Consider the following 19,235-nt stretch of genomic DNA (forward strand, 5'->3'; position numbering starts at 1 on the left):
TTTTGAAGCTACACCATCGTACGTGATACGAGGTTTTGAATTTTGATACGCACAATTGTGTGGGTCCTGTTTTTCGGATGTTAGTTTTTATTTTGTAAAATAAACTATTAATATGTGTATTGAGGAGCATTTTAGTCAGTTCTTGACGTACAAACAAAAATTCACACCTCCAGTTTTCTTTCAGGTCTGAAAGGGATAAGAGACCATTTATATTGGTATTATAAATTTATTCATTCAGGACTAATATTTCAGATTCCCCATGGGAATCAACATCTATATCATCTAATGGCCAAGCAGGCATCAACTTTTGGTAAAGAGACAAAGTCTCTCATAGTGCATTGGCACTGCCGGTGGCTCCAAGTACCCTACGCAGTAGCCTCCACGGTATGCACTACCTTTCGCTCCGGTAGAGCAAAGTTGGTCTGAAAAACAGACCGATGTCAAGACAGTTTCTTCCGGGAGCTGACTTCCTTCTTACAGAACACCATTGATCGCAATTGCGAGCTCACTGCATTAGCTTCACTGCACCTTGATTCAATTTCACTTACTATATTAACATCCTGGGAGAACACACAACCTAAATATTTTAAATTATCTACATGTTCCAGCTTTGTATCACCAATCTGACATTCAATTCTGTTGAATTTCTTACCTACTGACATCAATTTAGTCTTCGAGGGGCTAATTTTCATACCATACCCATTGCACCTATTTTCAAGATACGTAATAGAATGCAGCCTTTCAGCACAATCTGAAAAGCGGCTGGAATTGAGAAGAATTCTGCAGATATACTATAGACAAGGGGATGGAATATATTACCATATCTGAAGTACTTATTTGATTATTGTTTGGTTGAAGGAGCTATACCAAATGAATGGAGAGTTGCTATAGTAGCCGCTGTGTATAAAGGAAAGGGTGATAGACATAAAGCTGAAAATTACAGGCCAGTCAGTTTGACATGCGTTGCACTTAAGCTTTAGGAAGGTATTCCTTCCGATTACATTATACATGTTTGCAAAATTAGTAAGTGGTTCGATAGAAGGCAGTTCGGTTTTAGGAAAGATTATCCCACTGAAGCTCAACTTGTAGGAATCCAGCAAGATATAGCAGATATCTTGGATTCAGGAGGTCAAATGGACTGTATCGCGACTGACCTGTCTAAAACATTTGATAGGGTGGATCATGGGACACTACTGACAAAAATGAGTGCAATTGGACTAGACAAAAGAGTGACTGAATGGGTTGCTATATTTCTAAAAAATAGATCTCAGAGAATTAAGAGTATGCAAAGCTTTATCTGACCCTGTAATAATTAAGAGGGGAATTCCTCAAGACAGTATTATTGGACCTTTATGTTTTCATAAATATGTAAATGATATGAGTAAAGAAGTGGAATCAGAGGTAAGGCTTTTTGTGAATGGTGTTATTCTCTATAGAGTGATAAATAAGTTACAAGATTGTGAGCAACTGCAACGTGACCTCCATAATGTTGTGAGAAGGACGGCAGGCAATGGTATGTTGATAAACAGGGTTAAAAGTCAGGTTGTGAGTTTCACAAATAGGAAAAGTCCTCTCAGTTTTAGTTACTGCGTTGATGGGGTGAAAGTTACTTTTAGGGATCATTGTAAGTATCTAGGTGTTAATATAAGGAAAGATCTTCATCGGGGTAATCTCAAAAATGGGATTGTAAATAAAGGGTACAGATCTCTGCACATGGTTATGAGGGTGTTCCAGTGTATGGGACCCTCATAAGCATTACGATTCGAGAACTGGAAAAAATCCAAAGAAAAGCAGCTCGATTTGTTCTGAGTGATTTCCGACAAAAGAGTAGCGTAACAAAAATGTTAAATTTGGGCTGAGAAGAATTGGGAGAAAGAATATGAGCTGCTCGACTAAGTGGTATGTTACAAGTAACTATTCTCATTTTGGTTCCGTATTGAAGTTGACGTATATCTCAAATATTATTATAATATTTATAGATCCACCTGTTCAATACAATATAATCCACTATTTCATGTGGTTAAAATTTATACATAATACATAAAAGTCATAGGTACATGTTTCACCCTTTTTTAACGGGTATCATCAGCCTATATCAATCTTAAAAATTAATGGATATGGAATCTTTCTAATCTTATAAACTATAGAGTAAAATGCTGGACAATGATTTCATAAAATGTTATACTATAACATATAAAATAAGGATATTGCACAGAAAGTATGTTAAAAATACTGTGAATTAACAGTTTTTGAAGATTAAAACGTGGTTAATCATGAATTTGAGCGTTTAAAACCAAAATGGATCATCTTCTTATACATCATTACGACTGTGGCGGTCTTGAGTGTAAGCACAATCATCCAAGGGGGATGTTTGTTCCATTCCCATAGCATGAGTTCAAGATAGTAAAATCACTGTCAGTTATTTAAAACAGAAGTGTGAACGTATCAAATATGTTAAAATATGTACGGTTGATTTATTCGAAAGTCATAGAAAAAAAAAGCGGGACTTCTTGTGGAGACATTGTTAATGATAAAATGTTGTGTTAAAGTTAGCTGATGTCAGTGTTTAATTATGTTACTACGGTAATCAATTAGATCCAAAAGACAGTCAAGTGGGTGTTATTAACCCCGTTGAAACATTTGTTGGAAGAAATGATCAAGTTTTTTCCCTGAAACAAAATGTTAAAAGAAAGTTAGTTAAATAGTACTGTGCATGAGACTTCCCATACGTCAAAAATGCCGAAGGTGGTACTTACTCGTATGGTGCATGTTAACTACGTCGGGCTATTCCAGCAATGCTAGCTTGACTGAGCTTTCTACTTCTAGTATTATAACGGTGTGGCTGAGGCAGTGAAGGATACGGAGGAGGGGTAAGGGTGGGCAGATCCGTGCGCGCAGGTGTTGTTGTTGGAGGGCTGTTAGGAGCAAGGTGGGCGGGCCTAACATTTGGCGAGGTGGTGGGAGCTTTAGAACAAAAAGTTCTAAAAGTCTGCGAGATTGTGTCATGTTTTGAATTCACAATGCCTAATAACTTTGGAGTTAGCTCATATAAAGAATTTTTTTTGCCTCCGTGGCCAGCATTAAGATTACGGTCTTTGTTATAGGTTTGGTCTAAAAAGATGTAAAGACTTTCCAATTCATAAGTTTTTCTTTGCTATACGTCTTAGAATAGTGGGATCCTTATCAATTGATGTAAACCAGTGTCCTGTTTCACTCATGTGTGAACTCACCGCTGAATATGCATTACGTTTGAAGGCATTGTAATGCACCATGTATCTAGTATAGAAGCTGCGCCCAGTTTGACCAACATAACTAAATCCACACTGAGTGCAAGTTAGGTTGTAAATACCAGATCTCGAAAAACGGCTGTTTTTATAATTGACTTTATTATGATTAAAAAATATACTTTGATTTGTATTTACTGTTCTGAAAGCAATATTAGTGTCATATTTCTTCAGTGTGTTCGCGATCTGGAGGATGGCTGGGTTATTGTACGTAAACATAGCGCAACTACTTTTTTTAGGTTTATCTGGAGTGAGATTCGTGGATAGTTTATATTTAACTTAATTAATTACAATACCCCACCAAATGTTAGGCCTGCCCGTCTTGCTCCTAACAGCCCTCCAACAACAACACCTGCGCGCACGGATCCGCCCACCCTTACACCCCCCCCCCATATCCTTCACCGCCTCAGCCACACCATTATAATACTAGAAGTAGAAAGCTCAGTCAGGCTAGCGTTGCTGGAACAGCCCGATGTACTTAACACGCACCGTACGAGTAAGTCCCGCCTTCGGCATTTTTGACGTACGGGAAGTCTCATGCACAGTACTATTTGTTGTAACCAAGGTTGAGATTTACAAAACACAACTTTATTATTCGCTTCAAATGCAAAATACACTATTTACACAAATAAAACTGAAATTTAACTTGAAGCAAAATGAATTAGGAATCTTGAGAAAGAGTCTAGCTGTTGTACACTATATACAAGTTTGCAGTATTTACATCCACTACTATCTCGAAAAGATAGTCCTTGTGATAGCAAAGTCGATAGTCGAAAACTATCAGAAGTACTGACATAAATGTTTTGGAAAGTCCTTCCTTGCTGAGTTCATAAAAGCAAGTTCAATGTAGGAAGAATTCTTACTTGGCGAAACCAAGGGAGCTTGCATTAATTAGGGAAATATGACGATATGTAATAGTATGACTGGATATGGGCAGCGGAAGAGGAGCGGTGACCAGAGGTGAGACCTCGTACTGCCAGAAATTCAGTCCACCTGGCCGAAGCACATTTTCAAGAGGAGTAGCCTCCGTGCTCGACGTAGGGTGTATTCTGGAGCTGGACACCGGGGCAAGTGGGCATCAGGACAGGCTGGGAGTTCCTCTTTATAGTACACACACGATGGTTCAGGCACGCGCACTGAGGGCTGCGCGTCGAGGCTAGAAGAATGACACTTGGCGCGCGTGTAGCTGGCTGGCGGAGCGAGAAGGGAGCGCCGGACATACAACACTATTTAACTAACTTTCTTTAACATTTTGTTTCAGGGAAAAAACTTCATCATTTCTTCCAACAAATGTTTCAACAGGGTTAATAACACCCACCTGACCATCTTTGATTAACGTACTAACATAATTAACATAACTAACATAATTACTGTAAATACTGACATCAGTTAGCTTTGACACAACACTTTATCATTAGCAACGTCTCCACAAGAAGTCCCGCTTTTTTTTTTCTACGACTTTCAGATAAATCAACCGTACATATTTTAACATATTTCATACGTTCACACTTCTTTTTTAAATAACTGACAGTGATTTTACTATCTTGAACTCATGCTATGGGAATGGAACAAACATCCCCCTTGGATGATTGTGCTTACACTCAAGACCGTCACAGTCTTAATGATGTATAAGAAGAGGATCCATTTTGGTTTTAAACACTCAAATTCATGATTAACCACATTTTAATCTCAAAAACTGTTAATTCACATTATTTTTAACATACTTTCTGTGCAATATCCTTATTTTATATGTTATAGTATAACATTTTATGAAATCATTGTCGAACATTTTACTCTATAGTTTATAAGATTAGAAAGATTCCATATCCATTAATTTTTAAGATTGATATAGGCTGATGATACCCGTTAAAAAAGGGTGAAACATGTACCTATGACTTACGTATTATGTATAAATTTTAACCACATGAAATAGTGGATTATATTGTATTGAACAGGTGGATCTATAAATATTATAATAATATTTGAGATATAAATGGTATGTTCCGAGCTGTCAGCGGAGAGATGGCGTGGAATGACATTAGAAGACGAATAAGTTTGTGTGGCGTTTTTAAAAGTAGGAAAGATCACAATATGAAGATGAAGTTGGAATTCAAGAAGACAAATTAGGGTAAATATTCATTTATAGGAAGCGGAGTTAGGGATTGGAATAACTTACCATGGGAGGTGTTCAATAAATTTCTAATTTCTTTGAAATCATTTAAGAAAAGGCTAGGAAAACAACAGATAGGGAACCTGCCATCTGGGCGACTGCCCTAAATGCATATCAGTATTGATTGATCTGCCATTAAGACCAAGTGGTCAGCATAGGCCAGACTGCTTACTACATTTCCACCTAACTGAAACCCTCCCTGCCACTTTATACCTTTCAACAGATGATCCATGTAAACAACGAACAACAAAGGTGAAAGATTACAGCCTTCTCTAACCCCTGTAAGTACTCTGAACCAAGAACTCATTCTACCATCAATTCTCACTGCAGCTCAATTTTCAACATAAATGCCTTTGATTAATTTTAATAATCTGCCCTTAATTCCATAGTCCCCAGTATGGTGAACATCTTTTCCCCTGGTACACTGTCATATGCTTTCTCTAGACCTACGAAACAAACACAAATGTCTATTCCACTCGTAACATTCTTCAATTACCTGGCGCATACTGAAAATCTGATCTGTGGTCTGAAACGACACTGGTTTTCATCCAACTTTCTCTCAACCACTGATCGCACCCTCCCTTCCAAGATGCCAGTGAATACTTTGCCTGGTATACTAATCAATGAGATACCTCGATAGTTGTTGCAAACCTTCCATGTTCCCTAGCTTATAGGTAGGTGCAATTACTGCTTTTGTCCAAACTGAAGGCACCTTACTCACACTCAATGCTAATCTTACTAATCTATGAAGCCATTTCATCCCTGCCTTCCCCCTATACTTCACCATTTCAAGTCTAATTTCATCTATTCCTGCTGCTTTATGACAATGGAGTTTATTTACCATTCTTTCCATTTCCTCAAGTGTAATTTCACCAACATCATTTTCTTCCTCCTCATGATCTTGGAAAATTTCCTTTTACGTTGAGAAGTTTTTCAAAATATTCCCTACACCTGTCCAGTGATTCCCCAGGATCTATTATGAGTTCACCTGAATTACCCAAAACTGTTCATTTCCTTTCTCCCTCCCTTACTAAGATTCTTCATTACTGTACACAAAGAATTCCCTGCTGCTTGACCTAGCCTTTCCAGGTTATTACCAAAATCTTCTCAAGACTTCTTTTTGGATTCAACAACTATTTGTTTCGCTCTGTTTCTTTCATCTACACATAATTCCCTGTCCGCACCAGTCCTTGTTTGGAGCCATTTCTGATAAGCTTCCTTTTTAAGTTTACAAGCTGCTCTGAATTCATCATACCACCCAGATGTTCACCTTTTCCCATCTTTACACACAGTTGTTCCTATGCATTCCCCAGCTGTTGCCACTACAGCATCCCTGAATGCTACCCATTCTCTTTCTATATCTTGAACCTGCTTTCTGTCCACTGTTCGGAACTTCCTACTAATTATATCCATGTATTTCTGCCTAATTTCCTCATCCTGGAGATTTTCTACCCATATTCGTTTACAAACAGATTTCACTTTCTCTATCCTAGGCCTAAAGACACTTAGTCCACTACAGATCAGATAGTGGACTGTTTCATCGAAAACTCCCCGGAAAACCTGTACATTCCTAACAGATTTCCTGAATTCGAAGTCGGTTAAGATATAGTCTATTATGCATCTGGTACGCCTAGCCTCCCATGTGCAGCGATGAATAGCCTAAGGCTTGAAGAATGAATTCGTAACTGCTAAACCCATACTAGCACAAAAGTCCAGCAAATGCTTCCCATTCCCATTAGCTTCCATATCTTCCCCACCCTCACCCTTTTGTATCCTTCAGTTCTATTTCCAACTCTCACATTGAAATCGCCCATTAGCACTATCCTATCCTTGCTGTTGGCCCGGACCATGAAGTCACTCAATGCTTCATAAAACTTGTCAACTTCATCCTCATCCTCATCTGCACCCTCACATGGTTAGTACACTGAGACAATTCTCATCAGAATTCCTCCAACTGCAAAATCTACCCACATCATTTGCTCTTTTATGTGCCTAACAGAAACTACGTTGAGTGCAATAGAATTCCTGATGAACAGCCCTACCCTATACTCTGCCCTTCCCTTTTAACACCGGCCAATTACAATTTATAATCCCATAGTTCTTCCTCGTTATCTCTCCTTCCCAGAATATCACTTACTCCTAGTACATCCAGATACATCCTCTTTGCTGAATCAGCCAGTTCTACTTTCTTTCTTCCATAAGCCCCATCAATATTGATACTGCCCATTGAATTCTATTTCATTCGCCAAGTTGTTTCCAAGGAGTTCCTCGCCTATCAAATGAGAGCGGGACTCCGTTACTCCCATAGGTCCGAGGCTGGCTTAAAATATTCTGAGCTCCGTAAATTCATGAAGTTGGACGCTACCCTACTTACACATATTCCAAGTGAGGAATTCTCTTCTAACCGGTTAGGGACCACCAGTGGATTATATAGTCCTAGCCGCCTGAGCACAAGGAGGGCCATGACTCAGAATATGTTCGAGATGCCCACTCCCATTCCAAAGCAACTGGTATCCCGACACTCAGGACCACTTGCTAGGCTACTCAGCCATTGCCCATGGGTCACAAACTAGGACGTGACTACAGTAACCCACACCATGAACCATAAATAAGTAAGAATATTTCTAGTGGCCGGTAAGTGGGTCAAGGAGAAGCATTTGGGCCAGGAGACTCGTAGGCATGGTTATATAGTGTGGTTGCGAGTGAATAGCCTGCGCACTGCACTCCAGCATAAAAGATCCTAGACCGAGGAAGTGGCCGTGCGGTTAGGGTCACGCAGCTGTGAGCTTGCATTCAGGAGATAGTGGGTTCGAACCCCACTGTCAGCAGCCCTGAAGATGGTTTTCCATAGTTTCCCATTTTCACACCAGGCAAATGCTGGGACTGTACCTTAATGAAGGCCACGGCTGCTACCTTCCCAATCTCCCACCCTTCCGTCGCCGAAAACCTTCGATGTGTTAGTGCGACGTTAAACAAATAGCAACAACAACAACAACAACAAAAGATCCTAGCTCATGACCAGCAACTTGGAATGGCTCGTATATTCTCCCATAATAGATTGCTCCTATTCAATGCTAGAGTATTGAGTTGTCGCTTGAGATTTAAAAAATTTTACGATTTTTCTTGCAAATGATAGATAAATGCAAGAAAATGATGGCCACGGACAAATATTTTCTTGATGATTAATAAGATAAAATGATATGTCAATTAATGATAGATGTGGGGAAATTCAACACTGGTTTATATGGAACATTTTTGGAAAAGTACAAGTTGAACGATGAATATGGGAAAACGACAATAATTCCAGGAACAACGCATCAAGGTTTTACTGTATATTAGTAATCCCATCATGTTAATTAACTACTAATTAGTGTTTCATTATATTCTCTCACTGTAAATACATAGTTATCCCTTGATGTGTTGATGTAAACCAAATAGAACATTTAAAGTGATAAAATTATTGGGATTTATACTTTTATTTTTTTGGATTTTTACATAATATTATTAAATATATTTTCATATTTAGCCTAAATACATTTCATATTTTGGCAAAAATTTCTTCATATTGAGCCTGTCTTTAATCATTAGAAATAGCTGCCTCTGTGGATCAGCAGTAGTGTGTCGGCCTCCGGATACCAAGATAGCGGGTTCAAACCCGGCAGAGGTAGTCGGATTTTCGAAGGGCGGAAAAAAAGTCCATTCGACACTCCATGTCGTACGATGTCGGCATGTAAAAGATCTCTGGTGACACATTCGGCGTTTATACGACAAAATTCATTAAATCTCAGCCACAGACGCCCAAGAGAGTTTCGGTTTACTCAGTCTGCCATCTAGTGGGCCTAGAGTAAAAAAAAAAAAACGGAACGTCGAAATTGACGAGCAGACAGCCAGATGGCGTCATTTTGAAATGTCTGCACACGGTAGCTGAGGCCATACGATTATTATTATTATTATTATTATTATGATTATTATTATTATTTATCATTAGAAACGGCATGAAGTTAAAAGGTCCTGAATGCTAAAATAACATGGAAGTAATTAGAAGTCCTACTGATCACAAGGTTGTAATCTAAATATTTTATGAAACTTAAGATACATCCAACACAAGAACAAACTATGCATTTTTAATGTCATCTTTGAACTTGGTAGACCACATCCATAAGATGTGATTAGATTTATTTCCTTTTCAGTTCATTCAAATTAGAATAATGTATTGTTGTCCTATGCATCACTTACTGATACTGATTGTTGCCAATATGGGTCTGAAGGCAAATTTTCAACAGACTGACAGAATATGAGTTAAATTAATAATTTTCCTAGCAGAAAGTACTCAATTATCAAAGGAAAGATACCAACCTTTACCAGAATCTGAGTTCCGTATGACTACTTCATCTTTGCAATAATTTTTTCCGGGAATTTTTGTTGGTTTTGAGAACTTCCCAGAAATTTTTATGACCTCCCCAGGGCCTAACAAGGGAGGCTGCAGAGTAGTTGGAGAGCCGGTCTGACCCAAAGCTGGCGGGACAGAGACTCCTTGTAGAGATTGAGAATCTACACCTGGCAGCACTTCCAGCTGAAAGAGAATAGAACAAATATACTCTCCCACAAAGTTCTTCAACAACAAGAGGCAGCAAGTTATTAAGCAATTTCAATTTATGTGGCACAACTACTAAAAGAAAGCAGCAAGCTTTCCATTTCTCATGAATACACATTGTGATCATAAGTTTAAACACTATCCATTTCTACACAAAAACTGAATTACAGGTATGTAATTTTCAATAATCCTGCATTCAATAAGAAAGTTCCAAACTGTAGCTACTGACATGAGAAGCTGGCGTTAACATCAATCACCTACCATGACCTATTAAAGAAATCCTGACAATTAATTCAAAGCAGAGTAAACATCTAGGCTATCAGCCTCAACACTGTATAAGGTTAGCCAATGTGAAGATTATTTTCATACTGCTCATGTACCTTCCTAATGTTAAAGAAAATAAGGTTTAAAAGCTGACAACTTAGGTACAAAGAAAGAATGAACGACTCGTTCGTTTATTCATCGAGAAAAACTTAACAATCAAATTCCTATATCCCAATAATATTGCAGTTCAAGTCCCTCGTGTAGTCTGACAGAAATTATTGTAGACAACCTCTTATTTTTTAGCATTTAAGGACACCTTTACTCCCTGTCCCACGTAGTAAGGAAAATAATAGAAATCCACCAGCTGTAAAAATCATATAACCACATTTCAGTTGAGAACTGTAATGTTAATACGGTACATTTAGATAGTATCTTCCCTGCTATATTCGTGTGTATCTTTCGGGTGTATCTATTAGAGCATAGTAGGATAAAATAGTACCAATAATAATCTGTCTATGAATTTAGCTTTGTTGGTAATCTTTGAGTAGTTCTTGCGAATTACAAACGTGCAATTTTCATTTCTGTTTGTGCATAGTAGTAACATATTGTAATTAGGATACATCTGAACGTAGTTTAAAATGATTGTAGTGTATTTTAGTATTTTATTAGAAATTAGCATGGTTATTCTATTGTAAAATATTTGTGTAGTAAAGTAGAAGTATCTGTAGAAACTGTCTTACTAGATTTCTATTGTTGTAATTAGGATAGGTTTAACTGCAGTCTAGAATTCTGTAATTCTTGTGTATTCCTTTCGGTATTCAGTAATTAACAGCAGCTATCCTGTTAGGGTGTTGCTGGATAATAATGTAGTATGACTAAATAGTAATGTAGTGTAGTAATATATTAATTACCTTATTGTCGTGTGATATACCTTTCATTTTTTTTTTTTGCACGTAAGTTATTTTATTTTTCCATTCCTTTTCCATTTTCCGGTAAAGAATAGCTAAGAAGTGCAAATGTAGAACTGTGGGTGTGGCCAGGCAATAAGGAGTATGAGGGAAGAGTTGGAGAGTTTGAGGGAGATAATTAGGATTCTCTCAGAATACAGGAAGGAAGGTAGGCCTCCCTCAAATAATGTACAGGATACAGCACGTATAAAAGAAGGATGTGAACGAAATGGGGGAATTATAGAAGACAGGTGGTTGAATGTTCTAAGGGGAAAAAGATTGCAGGCTAAGGCATCTATTCAGGATCAGAATTCAGGACAGGTGTCTGTGAGAAATCGGTACGAGTCACTGCAGATAGAACAACAGAAGGAAGATGAGGAACAGGGAACTGTTGCAATAGAAGTATGGAAATAGGAGAAAGGAAAAAAATAGGAAAGGTAAATGTAGATTAGATGAGGAACAAGATGATGGGTGGGGAATAATGAAGAGGAAGTAGCTTCTGCAGCTGTCAGGAAAGGTAGGGCTGACCAGGAAGGAAGGGGATCAAATGAGGTGGGTAGGGTTGAGGCTCTGGTCGCGGGGGATTCCTTTGTTAGACTTGTGGGGAAAGTGTGTGGAGGAAAGGGAACCAGGGTAGAGTGTTATCCAGGAATTAGGTTGAGGCAGATGTTGAAGAAAGTAGAAGACAAGGAGGAGGGAAAGAAGAACGTGGTAGTGTTCGCCGTTGGTACCAACAACATAAGGCAAGCAGGTATATCAATCAATCAATCAATCAATCAATCAATCAATCAATCAATCAATCAATCAATCAATCAATCAATCAATACTGATCTGCATTTAGGGCAGTCGGCCAACCGCCAGATTCCCTATCTGTTACTTTCCTAACCTTTTCCTAAATGATATCAAAGAAATTGAAAATTTATTGAACATCTCCCTTGGTAAGTTATTCCAATCCTTAACTCCCCTTCCTATAAAAGAATATTTGCCCCAGTTTGTCCTCTTGAATTCCAACTTTATCTTTATATTGTGATCTTTCCTACTTTTATAAACGCCATTCAAACTTATTCGTCTACTAATGTCATTCCACGCCATCTCTCGGCTGACAGCTCGGAACATCCACTTTACAAGTGTTATTCTTTTTATATCCACATATTCAATACAAAGAGATCTTTTTAGAAATTAAATATTATTATAAATTAATATTATTATTATTATTAATTTCTAAAAAGATCTCTTTGTATTGAATAGGTGGATATAAAAATAATAACACTTGTAACATACTTTGTACTTATGTACATTTCAATACGGACCTAACATGAGAATTATAACATGTAACATACCACTTTGTCGAGTAGCTCTTCTTCTTTCTCTCAATTCTTCCCAACCCAAACTTTGTAACATTTTTGTAACGCTACTCTTTTGTCGGAAATCACCTAGAACAAATCGAGCTGCTTTTCTTTGGAATTTTTCCAGTTCTTGAATCAGGTAATCATGGTGAGGGTCACATACACTGGAACCATACTCTAGTTAGGGTCTTACCAGAGACTTATATGCCCTCTCCTTTACATCCTTACTACAACCCCTAAACACCCTCATAACCATGTGCAGAGATCTGTACCCTTTATTTACAATCCCATTTATGTGATTACCCCAATGAAGATCTTTCCTTATATTAACACCTAGATACTTACAATGAACCCCAAAAGGAACTTTCACCCCATCAACGCAGTAATTAAAACTGAGAGGACTTTTCCTATTTGTGAAACTCACAACCTGACTTTTAACCCCGTTAATCAACATACCATTGCCTGCTGTCCATCTCACACCATTTTCGAGGTCACGTTGCAGTTGCTCACAACCTTGTAACTTATTTATCACTCTATAGAGAATAACATCATCCGCAAAAAGCCTTACCTCCGATTCCACTCCTTTACTCATATCATTTATATATATAAGAAAACATAAAGGTCCGATAATACTGCCTTGAGGAATTCCCCTCTTAATTATTACAGGGTCAGATAAAGCTTCACCTACTCTAATTCTCTGAGATCTATTTTCTAGAAATATAGCAACCCATTCAGTCACTCTTTTGTCTAGTCAAATTGCACTCATTTTTGCCAGTAGTCTCCCATGATCCACCCTATCAAATGCTTTAGACAGGTCAATCGCGATACAGTCCATTTGACCTCCAGAATCCAAGATATCTGCTATATCTTGCTGGAATCCTACAAGTTGAGCTTCAGTGGAATAACCTTTCCTAAAACCGAATTGCCTTCTATCGAACCAGTTATTAATTTCACAAACATGTCTGATATAATCAGAAAGAATGCCTTCCCAAAGCTTACATACTATGCATGTCAAACTTACTGGCTTGTAATTTTCAGCTTTATGTCTATCACCCTTTCTTTTATACACATGGGCTACTATAGCAACTCTCCATTCATCTGGTATAGCTCCTCCGACCAAACAATAATCAAATAAGTACTTCAGATATGGTACTATATCCCAACCCATTGTCTTTAGTATATCCCCAGAAATCTGATCAATTCCAGCCGCTTTTCTACTTTACAACTTATGTATCTTATTGTAAATGTCATTGTTATCATATGTAAATTTTATTACTTCTTTGGCCTTAGTCTCCTCCTCTATCTCGACATTATCCTTGTAACCAACAATCTTTACATACTGCTGACTGAATACTTCTGCCTTTTGAAGATCCTCACATACACACTCCCCTTGTTCATTAATTATTCCTGGAATGTCCTTCTTGGAACTTGTTTCTGCCTTAAAATACCTATACCTACCCTTCCATTTTTCACTAAAATTTGCATGACTGCCAATTATTCTTGCCATCATGTTATCCTTAGCTGCCTTCTTTGCTAAATTCAATTTTCTAGTAAGTTCCTTCAATTTCTCCTTACTTCCACAGCCATTTCTAACTCTATTTCTTTCCAGTCTGCACCTCCTTCTTAGTCTCTTTATTTCTGTATTATAATAAGATGGGTCTTTACAATTCGTTACCACCCTTAGAGGTACAAACCTGTTTTCGTATTCCTCAACAATTTCTTTAAATCCATCCCAGAGTCTCTTCACATTTTTATTTACCGCTTTCCACCGATCATAGTTACTTTTTAGAAACTGCCTCATGCCTGCTTTATCAGCCATGTGGTACTGCCTAATAGTCATAATTTTAAGACCTTCCTTTCTATCACATTTATTTGTAACTACCACAAAAACAACTTCATGATCACTAATACCATCTATTACTTCAGTTTCCCTATAGAGCTCATCTGGTTTTATCAGCACCACATCCAGGATATTTTTCCCTCTGGTTGGTTCCATCATTTTCTGGATCAGCTGTCCTACCCATATTAACTTATTTGCCATTAGTTGGTCATGCTTCCTGTCGTTCGCATTTCCTTCCCAATTGACATCTGGCAAATTCAGATCTCACGCTACAATCATATTTCTTTCCATGTCATTTCCCACATAGCTGACTATCCTATCAAATAATTCCGAATCCGCGTCAGTGCTACCCTTTCCCGATCTGTACACTCCAAATATATCAAGTTGCCTATTATCTTTAGAAATGAGCCTTACACCTAGAATTTCATGCGTCTCATCTTTAACTTTTTCGTAGCTTACAAATTCTTCTTTCATCAGAATGAACACTCCCCCTCCCACCATTCCTATCCTATCTCTACGATACACACTCCAGTGCCGTGAGAAAATTTCTGCATCCATTATATCATTTCTCAGCCATGATTCAACTCCTATTACAATATCTGGTAAATATATATCTATTAATTAACTTAATTCTATTCCTTTCTTTACAATACTTCTTTTTTTTTTTTGCTAGGGGTTTTACGTTGCACCGATACAGATAGGTCTTATGGCGACGGTGGGATAGGAAAGGCCTAGGAGTTGGAAGGAAGCGGCTGTGGCCTTAATTAAGGTACAGCCCCAGCATTTGCCTGGTGTGAAAATGGGAAACCACGGAAAACCATCTTCAGGGTACAATACTTCTACAGTGCAACACTAACAATTTTATGTCATCCCTACTTGATTTCCAGTTCCCTGTTCACTTATCACCGCTCCCTAGGCCATCCCTTTTCTCTGAATGTACCTCAGTATTACCCTTCCAAACAAATTTCCTAACTTATACGTACCACTGCGGTTTAAATGAAGACCATCCGAGCGCAGATCCCTATCTCCTACCCACCCATTAGGATCTAGAAATTTCACTCCCAGTTTCCCACATACCCACTCCATAGTCTCATTTAAATCCCCAATCACCCTCCAGTCAGTATCCCTCCTACACAGTATTCCACTAATAACAATCTCCGCTTTCTTAAACTTCACCCGTGCTGCATTTACCAGATCCCACACATCTCCAACTATGTTGGTACTTATATCAGCTTGCCTTACGTTGTTGGTACCAACGTGAAACACTACCACCTTCTCCTTCCCCTCCTCCCTCTCTTCTACTTTCCTCAACATCTGCCTCAACCTAATTCCTGGATAACATTCTACCCTGGTTCCCTTTCCTCCACACACTTTCCCCACGTGTCTAACGATGGAATCCCCCATGACCAGAGCCTCAACCCTACCCACCTCATTTGATCCCCTCCCCTCCTGATCAGCCCTATCTTTCCTGATAGCTGCAGAAGCTACTTCCTCGTCCCTTTTCTCCTCCCCATGACCCTGTTCCACCTGTCTTTTCCAATCCTCTACTCTACATTTCCCTTTCCTACCTTTTCCCTTCCTCCTACTTCCACACATCTCAGCAACAGTTCCCTGTCCCTCATCTTCCCTCTGTTCTTCTACCTGGAGTGACACGTACCGATTTCGCACAGACACCTGTCCTGAATTCTGATACTGAATAGAGCCCTTAGCCTGCAATCTCCTTCCCCTTAGAATATTAGACCACCTGTCTTCTACAACTCCTCCCTTTCCTTCCCCTCCCTCTTTTACACCTACTGTAACCTGTACATTGTTTGAGGGAGTCCTATCTTCCTTCCTGTCTTCTGTGAGAATCCTAATTATCTCCCTCAAACTTTCCAACTCCTCCCTCATACCCCTCAATACCTTGCCTCATCCACAGTAAGTACACTCGCGCTCCTTAGCCATTCTTTACGGGGGAAAAAAATGAAATTAAAATAAAATAACTTATTTGCAAAAAATAAATAAACGGAGGGATATATTGTCTGGGATAGTACACAACAATAAGGTAATTAATACACGACTACGACTATCAACATAGTCGGGGATGTGTGGGATCTGGTAAATTCAGCAAGGATGAAGTTTAAGGAAGCAGAGATTGTTATCAGTGGAAAACTGTGTAGGAGGGATAATGACTGAGTACTAATCATAGGTAACAAAGACCCATGGTGTCTCTCATATTGTGTTACTAACCACAGGCAACGCCCAGACGTGGTATCTCACTGAATGATACTAGTCATGGACAAGGGAAGCCCGTGGTGTTCCGCATTGAGTGGTACTAATCACAGGTTCTGGAAACCCACAGTGAACCACACTCTGCTGCTACTAATCACGAAACTATTGAGTACCTAACAGAGTGGTACTACTCACAAGTAAAGGCGGCCCATGGTCATGTTTACCGCGTGATGGTACTAATCATAAGTAGTTTCACGGTTCTGATTCAATCATCCCTTGGTCGCCCCTTTCAGTCTCCTCTTACGACAGGCAGGGGATACCGTGGGTGTATTCTTCATCTGTGTTCCCCACCCACAGGGGGTAGACAAAGAGAAAAAAGAAAGGACCCGTCACTTTGAAAAATGAAGTAACGGACGAAGAAACACAAGGGCCACGAAGGGCAAGAAAATGAAAAATTCCCCACGCCTCGAATGCTCTAATACCGTCGGGGTCAGAAAGGAACAAGAGTTGAGCAAGCGAGGTAGGACAGGATAGATGAAAGTGAGGAGCCTGGCAGAAGTAAGTGGAAGAAATGCCAGGACTCAGCTACGCAGTTGCCAACCCACGTTTCCAAGTTGAGAGCCCCTGGGACCCCTTTTAGTCACCTCTTATGACAGACAGGGGATACTGTGGGTGTATTCTTCATCTGCATCCCCCACCCACAGGGGGTACTAACTAGTTTTTTCGGAGGCACCGAGGTGCTGGAAGTTAGTCCCGCAGGAGTCCTTTTACATGCCAGTAAATCTACCAACACAAGGCAGACGTATTTGAGCACCTTCAAATACCACTGGACTGAACCAAGATCAAACCTGCTAGATTCTGCTTTGAGTTTTGTGCTTATTATTGCATTATCATTAACTAACAGCTGGTACTACAGGTGCCAGTTGAAAAATTATTTAGGGTTTTGCTGAATTAAACTAAGAGGCATACACGGGGGAGGTACTGGGTTTGACACCCTTCCCCCCTCGAACATTTAAGCACTTTTTAAATATTAACACCTATCATCATCATCATCATCATCATCATCATCATCATCATCATCATCATCATCATCATCATCATCATCATTTTCCCATTTCCAGCTGACACCAGGTGGGAGCAAATGTGATTCCTCTCCACTTTTTTTCTGTCGTTCCACCATCCTTCTTTCGACACAATGTTCCAATCCATGTTTCGTTTTCTAATGCTACGCTTCACCAAGTCCATCCACTGCATTCTTGGTCTTCCTCGCCTTCTCTTCCTTGTCATCTGTCCTCCCAGTGCTCGTCTTGGTAGTCTTACTTCATTCATCCATTTGACATGTAAATACCATTTCAATCGTTTTGCTCTAGTTTGTCCTTTAATTTCTGTACTCCCCGTTCTTTCTGTATAGCTTCGTTTCTTACTCTGTCTCTCCTTGTTTTTTGTACCATACTTCTCAGGAATTTCATTTCAGCTGCTTGTACTCTGTTCTCATCCCTCTAAGTCACTGTCTAAGTTTCTGCTGTCTATGTCATTATAGGAACATAAATAGCTTTATACATAACTTCTTTAGTCTTCACTGGTATATTCCTGTCCCATTCTAGTCCTCTCACCTGTTGATAGAAAGCACTCCCCAGTTGTATTCTTCTGTTCATTTCCAAATCTATTCTTCCATCTTCAGACTTCCCAAATATTTGAAATGTTTTACTACTTCCAATTTCTTATCTCCCACTTTGATAATTCCTTTTCCTTCTTTCTCACCTCTACTCATCACCACTGTTTTACTCTTCTCCACATTTACTGTCAATCCCCATTTTTCAATATTTTTATTTATTAACTCTAACTGTTCTTGTACCTCCATTTTATCCTCACCCCAAATTACCACATCACATGCAAACAACATCACCTTCATCTTCTTCCTACTGTAATCTTTCATTACTGCCTTCATGATGTCATCCATCACCACTACAAACAGTAAGGGTGACAACACACTAACTTGTTTTAGTCCATTCTCAATTCTAAACCATTCTGATGTCCCGAACGTAGTCTTCACACTACTGTAGCAATCTTTATACATTGCATTTATCATGTTTCTCAATTCCTTGCCAATCCCTCTGTTTATTAGGCATTCCCAAATTTTGTTCTATCATAAGCCTTTTCCAAATCAATAAAGGTCATTATCATATATTTCCCAGATTCCCAACCTTTTTCCATATTTTGTTTCAGGATGAAAATGGGTTCCACTGTTGACCTGCCTCCTCTAAATCCAAATTGTTTTTCTTCTATTTAGCTTTCTACTTTTCCTTTTTGTAGTATTCTTTCCATTACTTTGGCAAAATGTGAGATGATTGTGATTCCTCGGTAGTTATCACATATCTGCCTATCTTCTTTCTTGAACATTGGTAATATTATTCCCTTTTTCCAGTCTTCAGGAACCTTCTTCTCTTTTCACACACATCTGAGAATTCTGTATGCCCATTGCAATCCCACTGGTCCTGCTGCTTTGATTATTTCTAATGACACTTCATCTATTCCCACAGCTTTTCCCATCTTCATTTTACTAATTGCCCATTCCAATT

General features: G+C 38.9%; 1 protein-coding gene across 4 annotated transcripts in view; it reads right to left on the minus strand.

Moving 5' to 3' along the window:
- The window catches only part of mxt (Eukaryotic translation initiation factor mextil), a 425,214-nt gene that overhangs the window by 328,254 nt on the left and 77,725 nt on the right, over nucleotides 1-19,235 (minus strand). For all 4 annotated transcript variants that reach the window (XM_067145489.2, XM_067145488.2, XM_067145487.2 and 1 more), the window contains one exon: nucleotides 9,811-10,027. In XM_067145489.2, coding sequence (XP_067001590.1) covers nucleotides 9,811-10,027 — 217 coding nt within the window. The remainder of the gene's footprint in view (nucleotides 1-9,810; nucleotides 10,028-19,235) is intronic.

This window comes from Anabrus simplex, chromosome 4 (assembly GCF_040414725.1).
Source record: "Anabrus simplex isolate iqAnaSimp1 chromosome 4, ASM4041472v1, whole genome shotgun sequence".
In the NCBI taxonomy this organism is placed as follows: Eukaryota; Metazoa; Arthropoda; class Insecta; order Orthoptera; family Tettigoniidae; genus Anabrus; species Anabrus simplex.